The sequence below is a fragment of the Aquarana catesbeiana genome, linkage group LG03 (assembly GCF_042186555.1).
Source record: "Aquarana catesbeiana isolate 2022-GZ linkage group LG03, ASM4218655v1, whole genome shotgun sequence".
NCBI classification, from domain to species: domain Eukaryota; kingdom Metazoa; phylum Chordata; class Amphibia; order Anura; family Ranidae; genus Aquarana; species Aquarana catesbeiana.
Window position 1 is genome coordinate 690736061 of NC_133326.1, and position 22912 is coordinate 690758972.

The window sequence follows — 22912 nt, forward strand, 5'->3', positions numbered from 1 at the left end:
ACAGCATGACATAATAATATATTGCAATTTTATTATCTAGGGTCTCTACTAACAAGAATATATAAATGTTGGGTGGGGGGGGGGGGTTATAATCAATTTTCTAGCAAAAAAATAGAGATTTAACATTGTAACAGAAAAAGAGCCAGAAAAAGCCTGGTCAGTCAGTATGGTAGTGTCGGTGTGCAGGCAGTAAGCGGTGCGGTAGGTGCAGGCAGTGAGAAGTATATGGTATGTAGTGCCACTCAGCAGGCGGGTGAGAAATCCCTGGTGTAGAGTACAGTACAATCACCTACCTGGAATAGATGGCGGCAGATTCTGAGTAGATCACCTCGTATTGCAGACGATGTCTCCTCAGATCTTCTGGTCTGTGACGGAGGTCGGCAGTGTCTGGTGGAGTCATTCAGCTTCAAACTGGCAGCAGAAATACACGGAGTCATTACAGACACTCAGACATGTCATGTGACCTGCAAAGATCAGAGCAATGTTTACGAATTTGTTTTATATCAAGGCATCCATTAGAATTCTTCACAACTTTGGGAAGACCTGGGAGTTGAAGTCAGTGAGCGGCATGTACTGTCAGTCAGCTGGAGAACCTACAACGGTATTGAATTGCATAGTAAAAACTTTATTTGTATACAAAATATATATAAAAAAATAGCATGCTAAATGGCCCGCCCCTCCAAACACCAATTAAAAAAAAAGGTTAAAATGACAAGGTTGTCACTGATACTCAGCACACCAGGACGCCACTTACACATGCAAGCATATCACATCAATCACCATGAACCTCCTAGTATCCAATTCTTAGAGGTCTGGGTAGGGGGGTCAGTAAGTGCCAAGCAATTCTTGCCCTGTACAGGGCTGGTTGTAAGCAACTAGCACCACTGACACCTCTACTACCATTGACACTTCCATGACGTCACGGCTCTCAGCCCATCGATACATAATAGGAAGAAATACAATGTATTATCGATTAGATCAATTCATAAACTGCAGCTAATTAGCCTCTCTTAGCAATCCCAGATTTGTCTCCATAGGGGGATGAATAATTAAACACAGAGTATAAGATTGTGTCAAATGATTTGTGTCCAGCCAAATCAGGGAAATGTTGGAATCATTCCCCAAGTCCTGTATATACAGCTCTCATAGTCCCTTATCAGATTACCAAAAGAACCTTCCCTGATTAGAGGAAGATGGAATCATTGGTATGATGATCAGTCAGTAACCAGTCCTTATAACAAACTGATAATGGCTGCACATCTTCATTACTCCATGACAATTGAAGAGTCGGCAGATAACTGGAATGGATCCTTACTTCAAGGAGAATGGACTGGCACACAAAGAGTTTCAGGAATGTTCCACTTTCTCATATGGAGTGAACCAGTACTGACCCCATACTGACAGCGGGGTTGGCTCTGTGTCTGCCTACACTTTACATACCACACCGGTGGGGGGTGAATAGGGGAAACCACATCACAGCTGCCCGGAGGATCTCCCCACTCCGCAGTGCCCGGTGTCCTTGGTCCAGCTTGTCATTTCCCCCGACTGGCTGTAATGCGGCTTAACGTCTTCCCAACCAGCCACCGCAGTTATATTGTGTCAGGTTGGTTTGGCTGCTTGAATCGCCATAGGTGTACGTCTGTTCATCCACGAGGTTCTGTGGGCATGCGTACGTGCCGATTGGCCAGCAGGGGGAAGTCAATCAGCAGGTCGAGCCGACTCGATGTCTGCCGGTCGCTCCCCCCCGCAGAGACAGAACGGGGATCTGCCTGTGTAAAGAAGACAAATCTCTGTTCTGTCAGGGGAGGACACAGAGATCTGATCTTTCTGCTATGAAGGATGACGGATCTGTGTGTTGTCCCAGGCAGCCCATCCCCCACACAAATAGAAACACACTAAGGCAGAAGTCTCAAACTGGTGGCCCTCCAGCTGTTGCGGAACTACAAGTCCCATGAGGCATTGCAAAAGCTGACAGTTACAAGTATGACTCCCACAGGCAGAGAAATACCGGGACTTGTAGTTCCCCACACACTGACCCCCCATTGGAAGGGGTCACCCCCACACACTGACCCCCCCACGGGTCACCCCCACACACTGACCCCCACCACTGGAAGGGGTCACCCCCACACACTGACCCCCCCCATTGGAAGGGGTCACCCCCACACACTGACCCCCCCCATTGGAAGGGGTCACCCCCACACACTGACCCCCCCCATTGGAAGAGGTCACCCCCACACACTGACCCCCCCCATTGGAAGGGGTCACCCCCACACACTGACCCCCCCACGGGTCACCCCCACACACTGACCCCCCCCATTGGAAGGGGTCACCCCCACACACTGACCCCCCCACGGGTCACCCCCACACACTGACCCCCACCATTGGAAGGGGTCACCCCCACACACTGACCCCCCCATTGGTAGGGGTCACCCCCACACACTGACCCCCCCATTGGTAGGGGTCACCCCCACACACTGACCCCCCCATTGGTAGGGGTCACCCCCACACACTGACCCCCACCATTGGAATGGGTCACCCCCACACACTGACCCCCACCATTGGAATGGGTCACCTCCACACACTGACCCCCACCATTGGAATGGGTCACCTCCACACACTGACCCCACCATTGGAAGGGGTCACCCCCACACACACACTGACCCCCATTGGAAGGGGTCACCCCCACACACACACTGACCCCCATTGGAAGTCGCAGGGGCCGCACAACGGCGTGATCTGCCACCTGACTGATCACTCTACCTACCCGCTGTCGATACCATGTGACTGCTGTAACCAATCATAGAAGGTCACATGACAGTGTTAAACAATGGATGGCTTCCTTTCAAGCCATCCATTGTGTACAATTGTGTTGCTAGTTGTGATTGGTCACAGTGATCACATGGTACAAACTGGGCCAATCACAGCAAATCACAAAAAAACCTGAATGAATTGATTTCATTCTGAAAAAGCTTGCATATAGCAATGAATTTCATTTCTATATACAAACATAGGGGTTTATTAACTAAAGGCAAATCCACTCTGCACTACAAGTGCACTTTGAAGTGCAGTCGCTGTAGATCCGAGGGGGACATCGGATCTACAAGGAAAATTAAAAACAGCATTTTTGCTTGCACATGATTGGATGATAGAAATCAGCGGAGCTTCCCCTCATTTCGATCTTCCCCTCAGATCATTACAATAAAATGTAACAGGAGATCAGTTTGTAAACCCCCCTCCCTCCCCCACCAACTGTCAGTCTACAAGAGAAATCCAGTGTATGCCCCTCCCCCTACTTCATACAAAACCATAGACAGACACATCACTGATTTATAACTGAATTCCCCCCCCCATGGTTAGACTGTCTTGTTTATCAATGGAGACCACATACTTGCTTACAACTTAGAGACAGGGGGTGGGGTTTATGCAAAGGGAGCGGAGCCTAAGCAGTCACTATGATGGCAGAGCCACAGCTCATACTTGTTTACAACTTAGAGACAGGGAGTGTAGCCTGAGCCGTCGCTATGATGACGGAGCCTAAGCAGCCTCTATGACATCATAGCCACAGCTGTTATAATCAAGCACACAACAGATGTTTGTCAGTTGATGATCAGAGAGCGAAGAGAGCAGACGTGTCTGAGTGAGTCTCCCTGATTACTGTACAGAGTATTTGAGCGAGTAGATTATTATACAGATTACAAGGAAAAAAAAGACTTTTATTTCTATAAAGAAGATAAAAGCAAAAAAGATGACAACGAGAAGAATTACTAGAGCAATGAGAATTAGACTGGAAGACTTTGACTTCCATGAAGAGCTTGGAGTAGGAGCTTATGGGAAGGTAGTTTAGAATATTAACCATTAAATCACCAGAAGGCTCCATTCACACCCGGAGCGTTTTCTGCCTGATATCTCATAACACACTACAGTTACAAAACGCAGAGTCAAGTGTCTTTATTATCAATGTGCAGTTTTGCCATCATATTATCGCACGGCAATCGCTGTGAAGCTGGTCTAAAAAAAGGAGCAAGAGCTTCTTAGGGGCAGAAAGCTTCACTTCAAGACCACAATCCATCTCTCTCTCTATGTATTAGAGCTGTACAATTAATCAATAAGAATCAAGATCACAATCCCCCCCCCCCCCCTTATAATCTTAAAGCATTCCCCCCGATTTTTTCTATGCAATTCTCTGCACAAGTCACAGCTGTTAATAAATAAATAAAAAATTGGCAGTCAGCCAAGTGTCCGAACATTCCTCAGACATTGAGCCTTTGAGTTAAATATAAACTTTGTAGTTTTAGTTCTGTAGATCAAAAGGAATAAATTCTGTGTGTAAAATAAAGAAGTTTAACCTCTTAAATACTGAACCTTTTTAGAACACTTGTTGGTTTCAAGTTAAAATCATTTTTTTCCTAGAAATAGAACCCCCCAAACATTATATTTTATATAAACACACACATACACATTATATATATATATATATATATATTTTATTTTTTTAGCAGAGACCCTACAAAATAAAATGGCGATTGATGCAATATTTTATGTCGCACTGCATTTGCGCAGCGGGTCTTTCAAAAACAATTTTTTTTGGCAAAAAATACACTTTAATGAATTAAAAGAAAAAAAACGAAACCGTAAAGTTAGCCCAATTTTTTTATATAATGTGAAAGATGATGCTATGCCGCGATAATCGTGATCTTTATTTAAAGCAAATAAAATTGTGATTCTCATTTTGGCCTGAATTGTGCAGCTCTAAAATATATATATATATATATATATATATATATATATATATATATATATATATATATACACATATATATATATATACACACATATAATCTCCACACATACCGTATATACTCGAGGATAAGTCCAGATTTTCAGCCTTTTTTTGGGCTGAGTGCCCCCCTCGACTTATACTCGAGTCACCGCCGTCTGCCTATATGATCAGCGTGTCATGCAGGCAGACGGTGGCCAGCGTGTGATATTACCATTCGGCGGCCATTCACTGTTCAAAAGCCGCGCCTCCTCCTTATCTGTGATAGGCTGTACACTGACTGCTGGGAAATTGACTTTTCTGCCTATCATGGACGAGGAGGAGGCACGGCTTTTGAACAGTAAAATGGCCGAATTGCATTATGACACGCTGATTGGTGCAGAACAGCACACGGAGGATGGAGATTGCCACACAGAGGCATGCACAGGACACAGGTAGGATGCACACATACACAGGACACATGCACAGGACACAGGTAGGATGCACAGGACACAGGTAGGATGCACACATACACAGGACACAGGGAGGTATACAGCTGCAGATGGGCATTGTTGACCCTCTTTTTCCACTTACAGTATCTGCTGCATTTCTCACCCTCGTCTTATACTCGGGTCAATATGTTTATCCCAGTTTTTTGTGGTAAATTAGGACCTGTCATGCTTTATTGCCATCACAAATGAGGTTTACATTTCCTGTGATAACAATAAAAAAAGTAATAAAAATTTAAAGGGACAGTGTCAAAATCATTTTTTTTTTTTTTTAAATTAAAAACAAATGAAAGCGCCCCCATCCGTAGGTCACACACATGTAAACAGTGTTCATAGTACACATGAGGTATCACCACGAACGTTATAGTGAGAGCGACAATTCTAACACTGGATCTCCTCTGTAACTCTAAACTGGTAACCTATAAAACATGTTTAAAGCGTTGCCTGTGGAGATTTTGAACCGCTTCCCGCCCATAGGATATCATATGACTGGAAATCAGAGATCTATGTTTTTTTTGATCTGAGGCTTTCCAGGGTAGAAGAGAGATTTGGGATCTTATAGATCCCAGACCTTTCCATAAAGAGGACCTGTCATCCCTTATTTCTAACCCAAGGGATGTTTACAGTGTAAAAAAATTAAAGCGCCCCTCCGTCCCCTTGTGCTCACACGCAAAAGTGAACACATACGTAGGTTGCGCCCGTATATGTAAACGGTGTTCACACCCCACGTGAGGTATCTCCACAAACATAGCGAGAGCAATAATTCCAGCGCCAGACCTCCTGTGACTCTAAACTGCTAACCTGTAATAATGTTTAAAGCGTCTATGGATATTCTATCTATGGATATTTTTAAGTACCTTGGTTTGGCAACATTTCACGAGCGTGCGCAATTTTAAAGCATGACTTGTTAGGTATAAAGTAACTCGGTATTATATCATTTTATGTTTTACCAAAAAACTGGCTATTATAGTGTTGTTTTTGCATTAAAATTCAATAAAGTGACAGCAATAGACATGTGACAGGTACTCTTTATGTAGAGATCTGGGGTTTATAGGATCCTTCTTCTGCCCTTCAAAGCATTGGATTACATAATTTTTTTTAAAAACATCGCCGTTTACTTCCGGGGAAACCAGAAGTGATGTAAGCTCATCGCTTCCAGGTTCCTTTATCAGAGAGGCAATCACAGCCATTCCGGTCTTTGTTCACCTCTATGATCAGCTGGTGGGACGGGACAGAATGTTAAAGTCACGGAGGGTAGCAGGAGGGGGGACAAATGAATGGGCTCTCGTGCCCCATGCAAAGTGCGACCCACACAGCCACATAGGTGTGACCCTACGGTAAGACTTAGGTTAAGTTGCAATATAAAAATAGTTTGCTTTACACAAAGAGGGCAAAGAGATAATCACAGAACATGAGAATGTCTAATAATGATGTTACTGCTACACCACATAGAAAAGATGATGTACTAATTGTTTCTCTCCTATAGGTGTACCTGGCGACCCACCGTGATACTCTTACACGGGTAGCAGTGAAGATGGTAAAGAAGGAGTCGATGGTAGGAAACCCCACCTCCACCCTGAATGAAAGAGAAGTCCTGGAAATGGTGCAGGACAACCCATTCTGTGCCCAGGCCTACACCACATTCCAGACAGAGGTAAGTCTATTGTTGGAAAATGTAATTTATAGAAGAACATCAGGATATCTGCATTTCACCACTTGCCACCCAAGGATGTCCCTGTACGTCCTTCAGCTGCAGTGATTATACTGGGATGATACCTGGGCATCAGGCGGGAGGCAGGGAGGTGAAGGTCATGTCTCCCCACCACCACCATGGGCACGCCCGTCTCACTGGTCAACCCAGGATTGCAGCCAGCTGACCATAGAAGGTCCACAAAGACCTCTATAGTCTACCAGGAAGTAACAAGTATTTTGTCACTTTCGGCTTTGTGTTTACTGGCCGGGTGCAGGCACAGATCGCTCTGATCGGCTGCTTTGGAGGCCAGAAGAGAGATCTGGGGTCTAATAGATCCCTGATAACCTCTATAAAGAGGACCTTGTCGGCATAACATTATCTTTTATATTTTACCAAACAATTGGTTATATTTTGTTTTTGCACATTAAAACTCATTAAATTGTGTTTTGAAATATCGCTGTACAAATATTATGCGACTTAAAAATATACAACAGCCACCATTTTATTCTCTAGGGCCTCAAAAAACAAAAAAAAAAAAAACATATATTTGGGGCCTCTAAGTAGTTTTCAAACAATAAAAAAAATGCAGATTTTTACATGTAGGAGAGAAGTGTCAGAAATGGCTCGGTATGCAAGTGGTTAAAGGGAAGCCAACATACAAACAGCTTTTGGTATTTTTATTGGCTATATAAAAGTGGTCCTAAAGCCTCAAGGTGTTTCACCTAAATGTATTCTACGCGTTAAAGGGTTTGTAAACCCTCGTGTTTTTTCACCTTAATGCATCCTATGCAGTGACCCCCCCCCCCCCCCCCGTTTTACTTACCTGAGCCCCAAATTTCCCTCGGCGGTGACGTGCTGTCCCTCTCTCCACAGGGTCCCGGCTCTTGACTGGATAGATTGATAGCAGCGCAGCAATTGGCTCCCACTGCTGTCAATCAAATGCAATGATGCGGGCACCGGGGCTGAGTCATACATTTGGTGGCTATGGACACCGAATTATGTACTCGGGAATGTCCCCGCAAGCTAACCCCCAGGGGGAGCGCTTCTCCTAGGGGGTTAGCTGATGCAGGGAGGAGCCACGAGAGCCCCCAGAAGAGGATGTTCAGGGCCACTCTGTGCAAAACGAACTGCTCAGTGGAGGCAAGTATGACAGGTTTGCTATTTTTTTTTTAATAAATCAAAGCTTTACAATCACTTTAGGGTAAAACAAAAACCTTCCATGTCACAGACTCCCCCCATACTTACCTGAGCCCCACCTCGATCCAGCGCTGAGCATGGAAGCTGCGGCTCTACTGGCTTTGTCCCTCCTCCCCAGGGAGATCGATCGCAGTGGGAGCCATTGGCTCCTGCTCATGTTAATCAACTCCTGTGACAAAAGAGCGGGGGCAGGGCCGAGTCCTGCTGTCTGTGTCAATGAACGTAGCAGCGGGTCTCAGGAGCGAGCCAGACGGCTTCTCTATAAGCACAATGATACATCTCACACAAACGTCATTTCTTTTCTGATGGGCCCCAGCTATGTGTATGGAATCAGATCAGGTGAACCTAAAGTTCTACTTACCTTGCGAAGGACAAGAAATGGGGGGTCTGTCACCCCTGCGGCCAGCTCCACCCAATTTATTCCTTGGAAAAAAGGGTTGTGTTAAATGTCGGCGATGGCTCTTTCACAGGATCTATGGGGAAAAAGAGAACAGGAAAATATAAGATGACCGTAATGGTAGAAAAAAGACCGGCATCTTCTATTTATAAAGCAGACGGACTCATTGGTTGAGCCTATTTGTCTACTGTCCTTGTCCCGCTGAGACTGTCACTACTTACCCTCTGTAGAAAATCCACCAGGTTGGGGTCGGCGTCGTCCGGGTAAAATGGTGTCTCATTCCCTATAGAGTCCAGCAGGCGTGAAATATCACCTCTTAAGAATGGATGGGCACAAAAGGCCGCCTCATATAGTAGGACCCCCAGGGAGAAATAATCTTGCCGTTGATTGTATGGCTCTTCGTTGATCAGCTGTAGGAAAATCAGAGAGAGATGGATTAATTTCCAGCATAATTTTACATAGATTGTCTGATATTTGTCCTGTGTATGAGCACATTGCACCAGCCGATCACTGGACCTTTACTTACCTCCGGCGCATAGTATAGGAATGTTCCATCGTCTTCCTCCAGGTAGCGTCCAAACATTCCAGTCGCTGCCGCTCCGAAGTCCGCAATTTTCACATGACGGTTGAGATGTATTCGGATGTTTGCAGGCTTCAGGTCCCTATCCCTATGGAGAAAAAAAGAGTGTCAGCTCTGTGGTTCAGACAATCCCCCCCCCCCCCCCCTTATCCCAATATTACAGGTTCATCGATTGAAGTTTATAGTAAAGATACTTACCTGTGAATTATTCCACTGGAGTGTAAGAGTTGTAAACCACACATGCGTCTGATGGTGGGGAGGCTTAACCAAGTCTCCTCTATTTGGCCTGCCAGATCTCCTTGTCCCATATATTCCAACACAAAGAATAAATGTTTCTGGGGAAAGAAATAGACAGGTCAGTGAATGGATCCATTAGAAGGTTCAAATGAATGTAAAATTCTAATTCTCTACCAGAATACCCTGCATGACATCTCCCTATATCTACTTCTATCTGCTTATATATTGCCATCTATCTATCCATCTGTCCCCAATCCTCTCCATGATCAGATATCGGGGACACCTTTACCCAGTTTGCTGCACAGTCTCACTTTCAGGCAGTTGCAGCAAATACTGGGGGGGTTCCATGGAGAAAGGACACAGACTAAACCTACAAGTCCTGTACATCATTGTGTGTGTGTATGTATGTGTATATATATATATATATATATATATATATATATATATATATATATATATATATATAGTTAGCCCAATTTTTTTATATAATGTGAAAGATGATGCTATACCGCAATGATCGATCTTTATTTAAAGCAAAAAAAAATTGTGATTCTCATTTTGGCCTGAATTGTGCAGCTCTAAAATTATATATATATATATATAAATATATATATATATATATATATATATATATATATATATATATATATATATATATATATATATATCTCAGCATGACAACAACAAATAACAGAGCTCTGTACATACTCCCATTTCTCTTAGGGCTCTGTTATAGGATAGGTTGTGCACTGACAGACCTCAGGAGAGCTCTCACCCCAACTCTCAATATGAAGACTGGGGGGACAAATATAAACCTTTCAGAAATGAGTTTGCACAATTATAATAGTGAAGATCCAGATCCTCGCTTCTGCACAGTGGTGGCCGGTATCTGACATCTCACAATCATATGGGCTTGGATGACCCATAGAGGGGGAAATGGTTCCCAGAGGTCATAGAGGGATTTCTTCTACCCGTTCATGGATCTCATTGTTCTCTCGCTCTCTTTTTTTCAGTGCCACAGGAATCAAGCAAAGAAAAAAATAAATCTGCAGGACATCATGTACAAAGACGAGGCCATCTCAGCCAGAGAACAGGCCTTGTTCAATGGGTTCTCATTCATCAGTGAGGAATGGATAGCCATGCAGGAATAGGCATGGACGGTAACATCCAAAAACACAAGAGGTACGAAAGTAAATTATGAAAATCTGACATAAAACGCACCATTTCAGACCAATTTCACATACAAGGCTCAATTCACTAAACATGAAATCCAAAATTGCGATAAAAGAGCACGTAGTATTTTTCAAAAATGTTATCAATCCATTAAAACCACTAATATCGGCCATGTGCTATTTCTGCTGTATTTCAGGATAGAAATATACAATGTTCTTTGCACATTTAGCCAGTTGTTGAGAAGCCGGCACCCATAAGCCATCGCTGCTGTCAGCCTCCTAACATACCCCCATAGAGACAAGAAGTAGATACATTGATGATGAGCATGATGGAAATCAGATGGAATAGTAGAAGACAGTCACAGGTGTCCATTATTAGGGATTCCTGGAGACCCCTCTGTACTGGATGGGGTGTCAATAGTGACCGGGGCGGGGGGTGTACACTGGCCATACATTGGGAGAATGTCATTCAGTGTGCGGTCCGGCCAGACACGCTCCATTTAACAAAAGTTGATTCAATTGACTTCTGTTAAAGGAAACAACCAGAAAATTTTCACCTGTCCAGTGGCTCCATCCAAGACGCTGATTGGGCTGGCTGTCAAAATACACCATCCACAGCAGGGGATTCAGTCTTCCGCACTCAATAGCATGGCAGGAAGAAACCGGTTTGTTTCATTTGGCCTCCAGGCTGAAGAAAAATCTATCCATGTATGTCCGGCTTTATTCTCCATGTTGAATAGATATTATAGAGAATGCCATAATGTGACATTCTTTCTGTCTGAGGATGATGTCCCAAGGTCACCGCTGGGATTTTATACTAATGAAAGTAAAAAGAGTGTGAAATTTGTCTTCATCATTGATCAGGAGGAAAGTAACATCCATTTACTAAATATCATTGTCTCATTTATTACAGAAGAATGGCTGCCCTACAGATCTACATCAAAGAAGAGGTTTCCAAAGAAGAAGGCCACAGAACAGGGACCTTCCATGGACCATGGGGGGGGGGGGACAAGGGGAAATAGACAAGAGCGGACAAGAGGACATAATGGGTTTTCGGAGTAATGGGGATAATATAGGAGGAATGGGATAGGTGGACACACAGGGGTGTGGGGTTGTACGGATCTACATCATCTAGATCAGAAAAAAGAATTCCAAAGACCACCACAGAACATGGATCTTCTATGGACCATGGGTGGTGGTGGGGGGGGGGGGTTTGGGGGGAGTGACATAGGCAAGAGGGGACCATGATGGGGGTAGGGAGGTAAACAGTGATACCATAGGAGGAATGTGATGGGTGGACACATAGGGTGTGGGGTTGTACGGATCTACACCATCTAGATCAGGAAAAAGGATTCCAAAGAAGACCACAGAACATGGATCTTCCATGGACCATGGGTGGGGGGAGTGACATAGGCAAGAGGGGACCATGATGGGGGTAGAGGGGTAATAGTGATACCATAGGAGGAATGTGATAGGTGGACTCACAGGGTTTGGGGTTGTACGAATTTAAACCATCTACATCAGGAAAAAGGATTTTAAAGAAGACCACAGAACATGGATCTTCCATTAACCATGGGGGAAGGGGGCATAGACAAGAGGGGACATGAAGGTATTAAACCAAATAACAACCCGGAGATTTCAAAAGCATTTCCACCTGAAAGGAAGGAGGAGATCTTTAGGCTGAAGATGTATGCACAGATGGACAGAGCATGCGAGTCCTTTATCCTCAAATCGGGAGGACCTAGATTTTTTGACCGAAGGCAAGATTAACCACGAATTGCAGATGAGTTTGGCTACGTGCCCAGGTAAAAACAGGACTAACATTTATTTACTGACACACACTGGTCAACATACAATGACTGGCATGCACTGACCTACACACTAACAGAGGACGTCCAGATGTACATAAACTGACTGGTCCATGCTTTAGATAGATGTACACAGACAATCAAATTAGGAGAGAGTAGATCGCACACACAGATTATAGGATGAGGCCTACTACAAACATACATCCAACATTAGAAAAAGGATGACTAGCATCCAGTAGGGTAGCTTAGTGTAGTTAGTGTAGGTCCTGCCCTAGAAGAGTCTACCTTGCCGTGGTGGGCAGGCTTGGAATCTCGTGGTCAAAAGTGTGTCAGCGAATGGGCGAGAGGATCACTTGATCTTCACTTCTGGCCAACTGATTTTACCAAAGGACTCTTGGTTTAATCAGAGTATATATAGTTGGAAAACGAAAAAATGTGTATAGGTCCATAATTATACTTTCATAAACAAACAATAAAAATTTGGTATATTTACATTTGAATTGCTTCCTCTTTTATTTAATCCTTTCATGACCGGGGGTCATTACCACTTGGATGCACAGGCCACATTTGCAAGGCTGGAAAGGGCTCTATGGCTACTTCTTCCACTTCTGGTGTGTGTAGGGATGTGTAATAGGTGTTTATGTATTAACATGTGTCCTAACCATGTATACATGTATGTAATGACAAGCCCCTTATGTGACAGTAGTGACAAGGTCCTCTCAATGGAGATATCAGGGGTCTTCTAGCTTCACCCCAAGAACAGGATATACGATTAAATCCTGTAATGGAACAGTCCCCTTAAAAAAATTTAAAAAATGATCCTTTACAAACATGTCATACTTACCTCCACTGTGCAGCTCCTTTTGCACAGAGTGGCCCTGAACATCCTCTTCTGGGGTCCCTCGGCGGCTCCTCCCGCCATTAGATAACCCCCTAGAAGCGCTCTCCCGAGGGAGTTACCTTGCGGGTGCGCTCCCGAGTCCAGCATTGGATTCGATTGACAGCAGTGGGAGCCAATGGCTATCAATCTATCAAATCAAGAGCCGGGACACCATGGAGAGGACGGCGCGTCCCCGCCGAGGAGATGAAGGGGCTCAGGCAAGTAAAACGGGGGGCTGGTGACTGCCAGGTGTTTTGGGTTCATGGGGGAGGACATCAGTAAAAGGAATGATATGACAGGTCAGGGTTCAGGCGGTGACATGGGAGATGGAGGGATCACACATTGCCTTTCTAGCCGGTGATCCACTTTCCCCGTACAGCTACCTCCTACTATACCAATTCCGTATCATCACATCGCAACCTCGTCCTGAGGTCCAGTAACCAGAAGTTATGCAATGGGGGGCTGGTCCGAGAATGCTAAAACTCACTAGCTCCTCCCCTTCTACCAAGAAAAGCTTCCCTACTTCATAAGAATCTGAACTACACCGGATGTGGGCAGAGCCAGGGAGGAACACACCCCCAGATCTCATCACCCCCATGTGTCCGTGTACAACACTGCTTTCATCACATAGAATACATCCTCCATGTGTCCGTATAGAACACTGCTATCACATAGAATACATCCTCTATGTGCCTGTGACCCTGTCCTCTCATCACAGGGAAAGGCACAGAGCATATAACACAATGACCCTATAATACATTCTTCCTCTCACTGACACCAATGTAAGGGACGTTCTTCCTTCTAATGGATATACAATTGTGTGCCCTCTAGTGGTCACTCTGGGCTGTTCAATCTGAGTGTGTGCGCTCTTCTTCTCCAGCTGCAGTAGTTGGATTGGCCTGGAGAGGCCGCTATTGAGCTCATCTAAAGAATGAAAGCTTGCACTGTGCATGCGCAGTTTGTACACCCCCCTGGAGTGGCCACTACTCAGCACACAATTTTAGTGTCCAGCCTGTCCTGTAAATGACAGATGGGAATAGGAAGAAGGGATCGATTGGTTTTTGTAGAGAGGTCCCCACACCTCCATGTGTAATGGAAGAAGAAGTCTTTTATTGTGGATTGGACAGATTGGTGTCACAGCAGCTTTGAGCCATGATTTGGTCCTCAGCACTGCCAGGACCCATAAAACCGGTCACCTAATCCGCTATGGCTACACTTAGGAAGGACATACATTACACAACAGATTCCAGGAAAGAAAGTCACTCGATTCCCCCATCAGCACAGTCAGTGTTAACGGGGGAATCCCTCCAACAGGGATATTGTGTTCTGCCGCCATAGAGCCTTCCCTGCAGAACACAATGATCACCGCTGGTGGCAATAACTGCCGACAGAGAAAGCATGAAACAAATCTGACAGGTTCATTGTACAGAGGTGGATCAACCTCAGTACAACCAGCCTGCCCATAGATGGATCGAATCTCCACCGATCCCCGCTCAACCAGCCGAGCTTCCATCCATCTATGTACAATAACACAACTTCCACAGGAGCCCAGAACCCCCTCTTCTCACCCGCAGAGCTGACAGCTCGCTGTCATCCAGGTTCCGGGCTGGCGGGTTGGAGGTCATCCTTCCTGAACGCCGGAGGAGACGCCAAAAGGTGTGAGGTCACAGCACAACGCACGCTGCTCCAGAGATGACATGGACTGCACACAACCGACAGACACAATGACACCGACAGACACAACGTTCTGAAAATAGAAAGAAACACAACATCAACCCCGCCCCTTCACAACAGTCCCCTCCCCCTACTCTCCAACCCGCCCCTTCACAACAGTCCCCTCCCCCTACTCTCCAACCCCGCCCCTTCACAACAGTCCCCTCCCCCTGACTCTCAAACCCACCCCTTCACAACAGTCCCCTTCCCTTGACTCTCCAACAGCCCCCTCCCCCTGACTCACCAACCCCGCCCCTTCGCAACAGTCTCCGCCCCCACTCCCCAATCCTGCCCCACCACAACAGTCCCCTCCCCTGACTCTCCAACCCCACCCCACAACAGTCCCCATCCGTCTATGGGTGGGCTAGCCTGTGGGTCAGTCTATTGGTGGGTTGGTCACCTGGTCAGTCGGTGGGCGGAGGGTCTGTTAGCAGTGGCGGCTGGTGCACAACATTTTTGAGGGGGTGCAAACAAACCTAAAAATACTTTAAAAAAAAAACAAAACAAAAACTGTGCCCCGTGCCCGCCATCTACCCCGTGGGACGGCTCCTGTGTCCTCCATGTGTCTTAGTTCTGCTAGGCGTCCAATAAGGGCACCTGTGCCTTCAGCCAATCAGGTGACGGGTATCAGACTCGCGCCTCCTGATTGGCGGAGAGGCAGTTCAGTGTTAGAAAAGAAAATGAATATTCACTTTTCTAACACATCTGGGTGGACTGCAAGTGCAATGCTCTGCGCTCCGAGTTCACCTTTTTTGAAGCCTATTAGAGCCTCTGGCTAATCAGGTGTTTCAAAAATACCCCCCCCCCCGCCGCTGTAATTCATGTGCCCGGCATCCTGAAAGGGGCAGACACCTGAATAGGGGGTGGCAGACATGGATAGATTAATGCAATGCACAAATCTATACATAGAGGGGGCGGTGCCCGTGTGCCAATAATGGACACACCGCCACTGTAAGCTGGTTGGTTTGTTGGAAGGGTCTGTCAGTGGTTGGGTTTGTCGGGTTGGTGGTTGGAGTGGTATTGAGTTGGTTGGTCGGTGGGTGGACGGTTAACACACTTGCAGATCTGTATATCCATCTCATGGGGAAGGGCGGTCCCCGGTGTCCTGGATTGGTCACTCCATGTAGGACTTAGCTGGCAGTCAGTCAGGTGGGAGGAGTCATGGAATGACCCCGCCTTCATTTCTTCCGGGGTGGAGCTCTGTTCTCCATTCTCTCTGGTACCCTCAGCTCTCCACGTTACAGGACGTAGGCAGTAGTGCATTTAGGTTTTGTGCTGCCCTAGGCCTGACTAAACTTGTGCACCTCCTAATTTAAAAAATGACCCAACCCATTCCTGCCAAGGCGACACCCCTTGCTGTTTAAGACCCGCCCTGAAATTTGGAATTTGAGTGGGGACACTAGTTCTGAGGGCGGTGGGGGGGGGGGGGGGGATTCCCTTAGTTTGCATAGACAACAGGAGGAGGCAGACCCCTATGCAGATAGGACGAGCGATGACATATAGGGGGAAACACTACGGTGGCCATGTTGGAAAAGGGCAGATTGTTCGCAAGTGAAACAGAAGTGCAAATTTCTATCAGATTAGCGAATTAGAGAGTTAATCTGACAGAACAGCACCAAGCTCTGTGACGTCACATCGGTTAGTGCTACAGGGAGCCTGTTTACGTGCCCACTCACGGTGTTCTATCAAAAGCTCCAATATGTCAAAAAGTCCAACCGCGTGTACTGCACATGTGCGGGAAGGGGTTTCTTCTTCACGTCAGACTGTGACATAAAAACTAACTACACCAACTCCTCTCAGCGCCGGATCGCGCCTTATAGGGGTGTTGAATTTAATCGCAGCATCGATGCATCGAGTTTTGCCGTCTGCGATTCAGCATCGACGCAGCAACCAAAATAATCGATGTTTGGATGACGTCATCCGCGCTGTGCCCTGCCACTCCGAATGGAGCCGCGGGCATGAGCCGCAAAAGGCAGCCGAAAGGCACTGTGCCCTGCCTCTGCAAACGGAGCCAAAGTGAGCTGTGAGCACTAGCCGCGCCCTCTTATCCTGCCTCCCGCTGACGTCATCCCCAGCCACCCGGCATCGCCATATGTTGAGCTGGCTGCTACAGGAGAGGAGACATGTGGAGCAAGTATCCCCGACTCCCAGTCTCCAGAGAGTCCTCCTCGGCTCACTGTCACACAGGCTGCTGCATTAGACCAGAGAAGATCACGTACTTGTCAGACACTGACAGTTTATATCTGATGCACCATTTATGTGCAAATTTGCCAAACTGTGACCGATTGACCTTAATAAAAATAATAAACTTGATGGCGGACCTAAACATTAAAAGTGACCATTTTTATTAATTATGGTTTATGTATGTCTTAGTGATTGATTCACATCACAACTTCATTGATACCTTTTTTTTTTTTTGTATGATTTATGGTTTTGCTCATCACTGCCCCACACATTCAGCCATGAGCAAAACCATAAATCATACCAAAAAAAAAAAAAAAAAAAAAGGCATCAATGACGTTGTGATGTGAATTACCAAGACAATAAGACATACATAAACCATAATTGATGAAATGGCATACATTGTCCTTTGGGGGGACGTTATGCGGTCTCTGTCCATCTCCTGTACCATGTCTGCAGTCTCTGTCCATCTCCTGTACCATGTCTGCAGTCTCTGTCCATCTCCTGTACCATGTCTGCAGTCTCTGTCCATCTCCTGTACCATTGTCTGCAGTCTCTGTCCATCTCCTGTACCATGTCTGCAGTCTCTGTCCATCTCCTGTACCATTGTCTGCAGTCTCTGTCCATCTCCTGTACCATGTCTGCAGTCTCTGTCCATCTCCTGTACCATTGTCTGCAGTCTCTGTCCATCTCCTGTACCATTGTCTGCAGTCTCTGTCCATCTCCTGTACCATGTCTGCAGTCTCTGTCCATCTCCTGTACCATTGTCTGCAGTCTCTGTCCATCTCCTGTACCATTGTCTGCAGTTTCTGTCCATCTCCTGTACCATGTCTGCAGTAGAGGTCGACCGATATATCGGCCGGCCGATATATCGGCCGGCCGATATATCGGCCGATATTTGGCGTTTTTTACTTAATCGGCATCGGCCGATTGTGCTGATAAAAAAGGCCGATTATAACTTCAGCCGTGACTTGCAAATGACTTCTGTAATATAAGTCAATGCAAGTTGCCTGAAAGTTATCTTCTCTCCTTCTCTGGGCAGCCTGCCAAGTCTGATAAGAAGATACATTTGTATCTCTTCAAGTTCTTTTTTATCAATAGACTGAACTCCGTGGAGAAGTTTTCAGTTTAACCATTTAAAGACTAAATCTTTTCTGACACTTGTTGCTTACAAGTAAAAATCCTGTATTTTCTGCTAGAAAATCACTTAGAACCCCCAAACATTATATATATTTTTTTTAGCAGAGACCCTAGGGAATAAAATAGCGGTTGTTGCAATATTTTATGTCACACGGTATTTGCGCAGCGGTCTTTCAAACGCAATTTAAAAAAAAAATACACTAATAAATTAAAAAAAAAAACTAAGCAGTAAAGTTAGCCCATTTTTTTTTGTCCAAAAGTTTTGATTACCTGTTTTTGTGTATTAATTTTTAAGATATAGTTTTTTTTTTATATTTTTTTTAATCTAAATTCTACATACAAGTGAACTGATTGGAGGTTTGTTTTGTTTAATAAATGTTTAAATGTAAAAAAAATTTCTGTATCACTTTAGGTTGCTTTCACACTGGAGCGGGCATGCGTTGACGGTAAAACGCTGCTAGTTTTAGCGGCGCTTTACCGTCATTTTAGCGGCGCTATTCGGCTGCTAGCGGGGAGCTTATCACCCAGCAGCAGCCGAGGAAGAGGTTAAATGCGCGCCTGAAGCGCCGCTGCCGAAACGCTTTGCAGGCGCTTTGGCAGCGGTGTGCATTCATTTCAATGGGCAGGAGTGGTGGTATACACCGCTCCAAAGATGCTGCTTGCAGGACTTTTTTTTAACATCCTGCCAGCGCATCGCCTCAGTGTGAAAGCACTCGGGATATCACACTGAGACTGCAGGGGAGCCGTTTTACAGGCACTTTACAGGCGCTATTTTTAGCCCAAAAGCGCCTGAAAAAAGCCCCAGTGTGAAAGGGGTCTAAATGTTAGATTTTATGAGATGAAGGGGAAAAAAAAAAAAAAAAATCGGCCTAATATATCGGCCCAAAAAAATCGGCATCACATATCGGCCATCGGCCACTGCGATTTCTAAATATCGGCATCAGCATCGGCCAGAGAAAAACCCATATCGGTCGACCTCTAGTCTGCAGTCTCTGTCCATCTCCTGTACCATGTCTGCAGTCTCTGTCCATCTCCTGTACCATGTCTGCAGTCTCTGTCCATCTCCTGTACCACGTCTGCAGTCTCTGACCATCTCCTGTACCATGTCTGCAGTCCCTGACCATTTCTTGTACCATGTCTGCAGTCCCTGACCATCTCCTCTAGTATTTTGGGGGAGCTTGGAGCTCCTCTTTAAGTTGTCTGCTGTTTTTTTTTAAAGAACAGATCAAATAAAAAAAAAAAAATGGTGCATGGGCAGTAATTGTGATGCATTGCAGAATCAAATCATTGACAGGATAATCGTAATCGAATCATGAGACCAGTGAAGATGCGCACCTCTAGCGGCTTTCCTAACACACAAATCTGATATTGCAGCAGAATCATATCAAATAGTCCAACTCATATCGCAGCAGTGCGACTACAAAAAACCCACATCATTTTGGAGGGGCGAGGGCTGCTGCAGACCGGGATGGACACCTAAAGCCCGAGCTCCTGCTCCATGGCCTGGATTGCAGCAACTCACTGCGACTAATCCTCCCTGCCTCTCATCCTAACAAAGCAGGGAGGACTCGGGGACACCCCAGGGCATGTCTAGGCGGCGGTACAACCCGCCTGCTGCACGCCGTCTGACAGACTAATGCCCGCCAGCCGCGGCCATGCAGAATCCCCAAGATTGCGCCGGCCCCAGCAACACGAATCATACCAGCACAGGCAAATCGTCTGATACCTCCACTACACCAGCCAGGGTTATATAACAGGTGCGTGCAAGCGCTCAGGACAAATAAGAAGGTGCACTATTACGAAAAATTATAAATTCAATCAATAAACCAAAAATAAGGACAAAAAGACTGCAGGATGATGTGATCAATAATCCAAGGCAACAGTATCGCTGCAACTGCAGAGTAGTCTCATTGCTAGTCCATGGCTACAGCCAAGAAATGGCAATAAAAACTTATGTCAAAGGGATAACAACAAAGATAAAACAAGGCTGAAAATGTCTCTAACTAAAATGTCTATAATCGATGACCAGCGCTGAGGGCAAGCTTTCCACATGAGCAGAGTCAGCTCTCCAATAACCATGAAAAAGAAAAGAGAAAAAAAGCACCTGAGTGCAGGTATTTATTATTAACAACAACAGGTTATCCACACTTACAGCAGAGTAAGGAGAAGACCGGCTACAAGACGGGACACAACTTCAGTGACAATCCTGGCGTCCGTGGCATGGATACGGCATGATAAGCAGTGGAGATAGTCTCGATCCCCCTCGGAAGGAAGGCAGACAAGCCGCTGCGCTGGATGGAAGTCTCGTGACCCAAGACAAGGGCGTGTGACGTCACCGAAGTGGAGAGAACCACAACGCATTTCTGAGCATGCGCGAAGTTCCCACTGGGCATGCGCGCTCCTTTATCAAGTGTAGGGCGGATGGGGAAGAGTACTACCTTTATAGCTCCGCATAGAAGAAAAAAAACAAAACAAAACACACCAACAGCTGATGGAAGAGACAGGATTAACTAAATCTAAGTGTAAAAGGGATGTGTGAAAAACCCCCCAAAAAACCAATATTATATATATATATATATATATATATATATATATATATATATATATATATATATATATATATATACACACACACACACACACATACATACATACATACACCCCCATTTATATATACTTAAAAATAAATATTATTATTATTAAGACAAAATAATAAAAAAATAATGATAATATAAAAAAAAAAAAAAAAAAAAAGAAGAAAGGAAAAAAGACAATAATAATAAAACTAATAAAATAAAAATAATAATAAAAATAAACCAATATTTTGGGGGATGTGGTGGCAGTGAACATTATACATACACATATATCATGAAAAAAAAAAAAAAAAAAAAAAAAAAAAACACATGCATATATGAATTACAATGCTTAAGAGGGAACAAGAATGATTATCCAACTAAGGAAAAACCAAAAATGAACCGAAAAATAATAAGTCACATGACAGCGACTTCTATCTGGAACTGGATAGTGGGTAAATAGAGATAAAACATTATTAGTTTTTTTTTTAAATATATTTCAGACCAATATGGCCTATTAAAGATATTTTAAAAACAAAGAACTAAAGGTACATTACCACTAAACTGATAAATAACTAAAAATAATAATGGGGGCTCTCAGTGACAATTATAATGTATGTGTAGGCGCAAAGCATCATACATATATTCCTTTATAATACAGATGATTCTATAGGGATGTGTATATGAAAAAAATATATATCAAAGATACATATAGAAAGATCCAAACTGGGATGGAAACAAAGATCAGGGCTAAAGGGTTATATGATGGTTTTAATGTCTAGTTCTTCATTTAACCCATTGGGAGCAAGAGTGCCAAGGGTGTATATCCAAAAAGTCTTGCGTTCGCATAACTTGGAGAACCGTTCAGCCTCAGACAAGTTACGGGGTATCGACTCTAGGACCCACACCTGTAAGCCCACAGTAGATTGATTGTGATGCTCCAAGAAGTGGCGAGGAACGCTATGTTCATCGCAACCTTTCTCAATGAATCTACGTTTGCCAAACCGTTGTAGTACTCTTCCCCATTCGCCCTACACTTGATAAAGGAGCGCGCATGCCCAGTGGGAACTTCGCGCATGCTCAGAAACGCGTTGTGGTTCTCTCCACTTCGGTGACGTCACACGCCCTTGTCTTAGGTCACGGGACTTCCATCCAGCGCAGCGGCTTGTCTGCCTTCCTTCCGAGGGGAATCGAGACTATCTCCACTGCTTATCATGCCGTATCCACGCCACGGACGCCAGGATTGTCACTGAAGTTGTCTTCTCCTTACTCTGCTGTAAGTGTGGATAACCTGTTGTTGTTAATAAATACCTGCACTCAGAGGCGCTTTTTTTTTCTCTTTTCTTTTACACCAGCAAGGGGACCTTCCAGCAATCAAAAGGAGAGACAGCATGGATACTCTCCCTCCCCCAGAGGATGGCACAGCTGGGCAGCAGCCAGATAGAGGTAAGAGACTGGCTACCTCCCCCGTTAACTCCCCTAACAAGGAACCCCCAGGCCAAAAAGCAGGATTTGGTCCTCTGTGGTGGCAGGCCCACATGGCAGTCAGCAAGCTCCCTCCCTAGCAGCTATTCCTGTCACATACAACACTATCTCAGAAGCAACGCTGAAATCAATGCTTCTCACTCTGCAACAAGATTTACACAGAGAACTGCAAATCTCTATGTCCCAAATATACGACAGAATAGATTGCCTAGAGGAGAGAACAGATGCTTTAGAGGAAAACCTGCAGGACTATTCTAAAGCACATAATGAACTGTTAGATGCACATGATCATCATACAGAAGAAATCCACCACATTAAAATGAAGCTCGCAGATTTAGAAGACCGCTCCAGGCCGAATATTATTGAATTCAGAGGTATCCCGGAGTCAATTACGATATAGAGAGACACCAGAGGGGAAACCAGGAATTTGCTGCTCACCCCTTGAAAGTTATAAACAAGAGAGAGGTTCCCCCAAAATGGGGTTTTTAGGCAGCACAATGATAAAGAAAATCAAATTCAGTATCAAAAATATAACAAATTTATTAAAGTATACCATAAAAGTTAAAAAACAATGAGCTCCAGTGGGGGGCA

The 22912-nt window shown here is 44.9% G+C and overlaps 2 protein-coding genes across 2 annotated transcripts in view; both read right to left on the minus strand.

Annotated features, from left to right (window-relative positions):
• Positions 1-22912, minus strand: part of LOC141131161 (protein kinase C delta type-like) — a 93052-nt gene that overhangs the window by 15548 nt on the left and 54592 nt on the right. Inside the window, exon 2 of the mRNA XM_073618205.1 lies at positions 294-464. Within this exon, the coding sequence (XP_073474306.1) occupies positions 294-437 (144 nt within the window). The 5' untranslated portion in view covers positions 438-464. The remainder of the gene's footprint in view (positions 1-293; positions 465-22912) is intronic.
• LOC141131162 (protein kinase C delta type-like) lies at positions 8620-14972 on the minus strand. The gene is made up of 5 exons (XM_073618206.1): positions 14798-14972; positions 9331-9467; positions 9079-9220; positions 8774-8962; positions 8620-8628 (listed from the first exon to the last, which is right to left on the minus strand). The coding sequence occupies exons 1-5, from the start codon at positions 14852-14854 to the stop codon at positions 8620-8622; spliced, it is 534 nt and encodes a 177-aa protein (XP_073474307.1). The 5' UTR covers positions 14855-14972.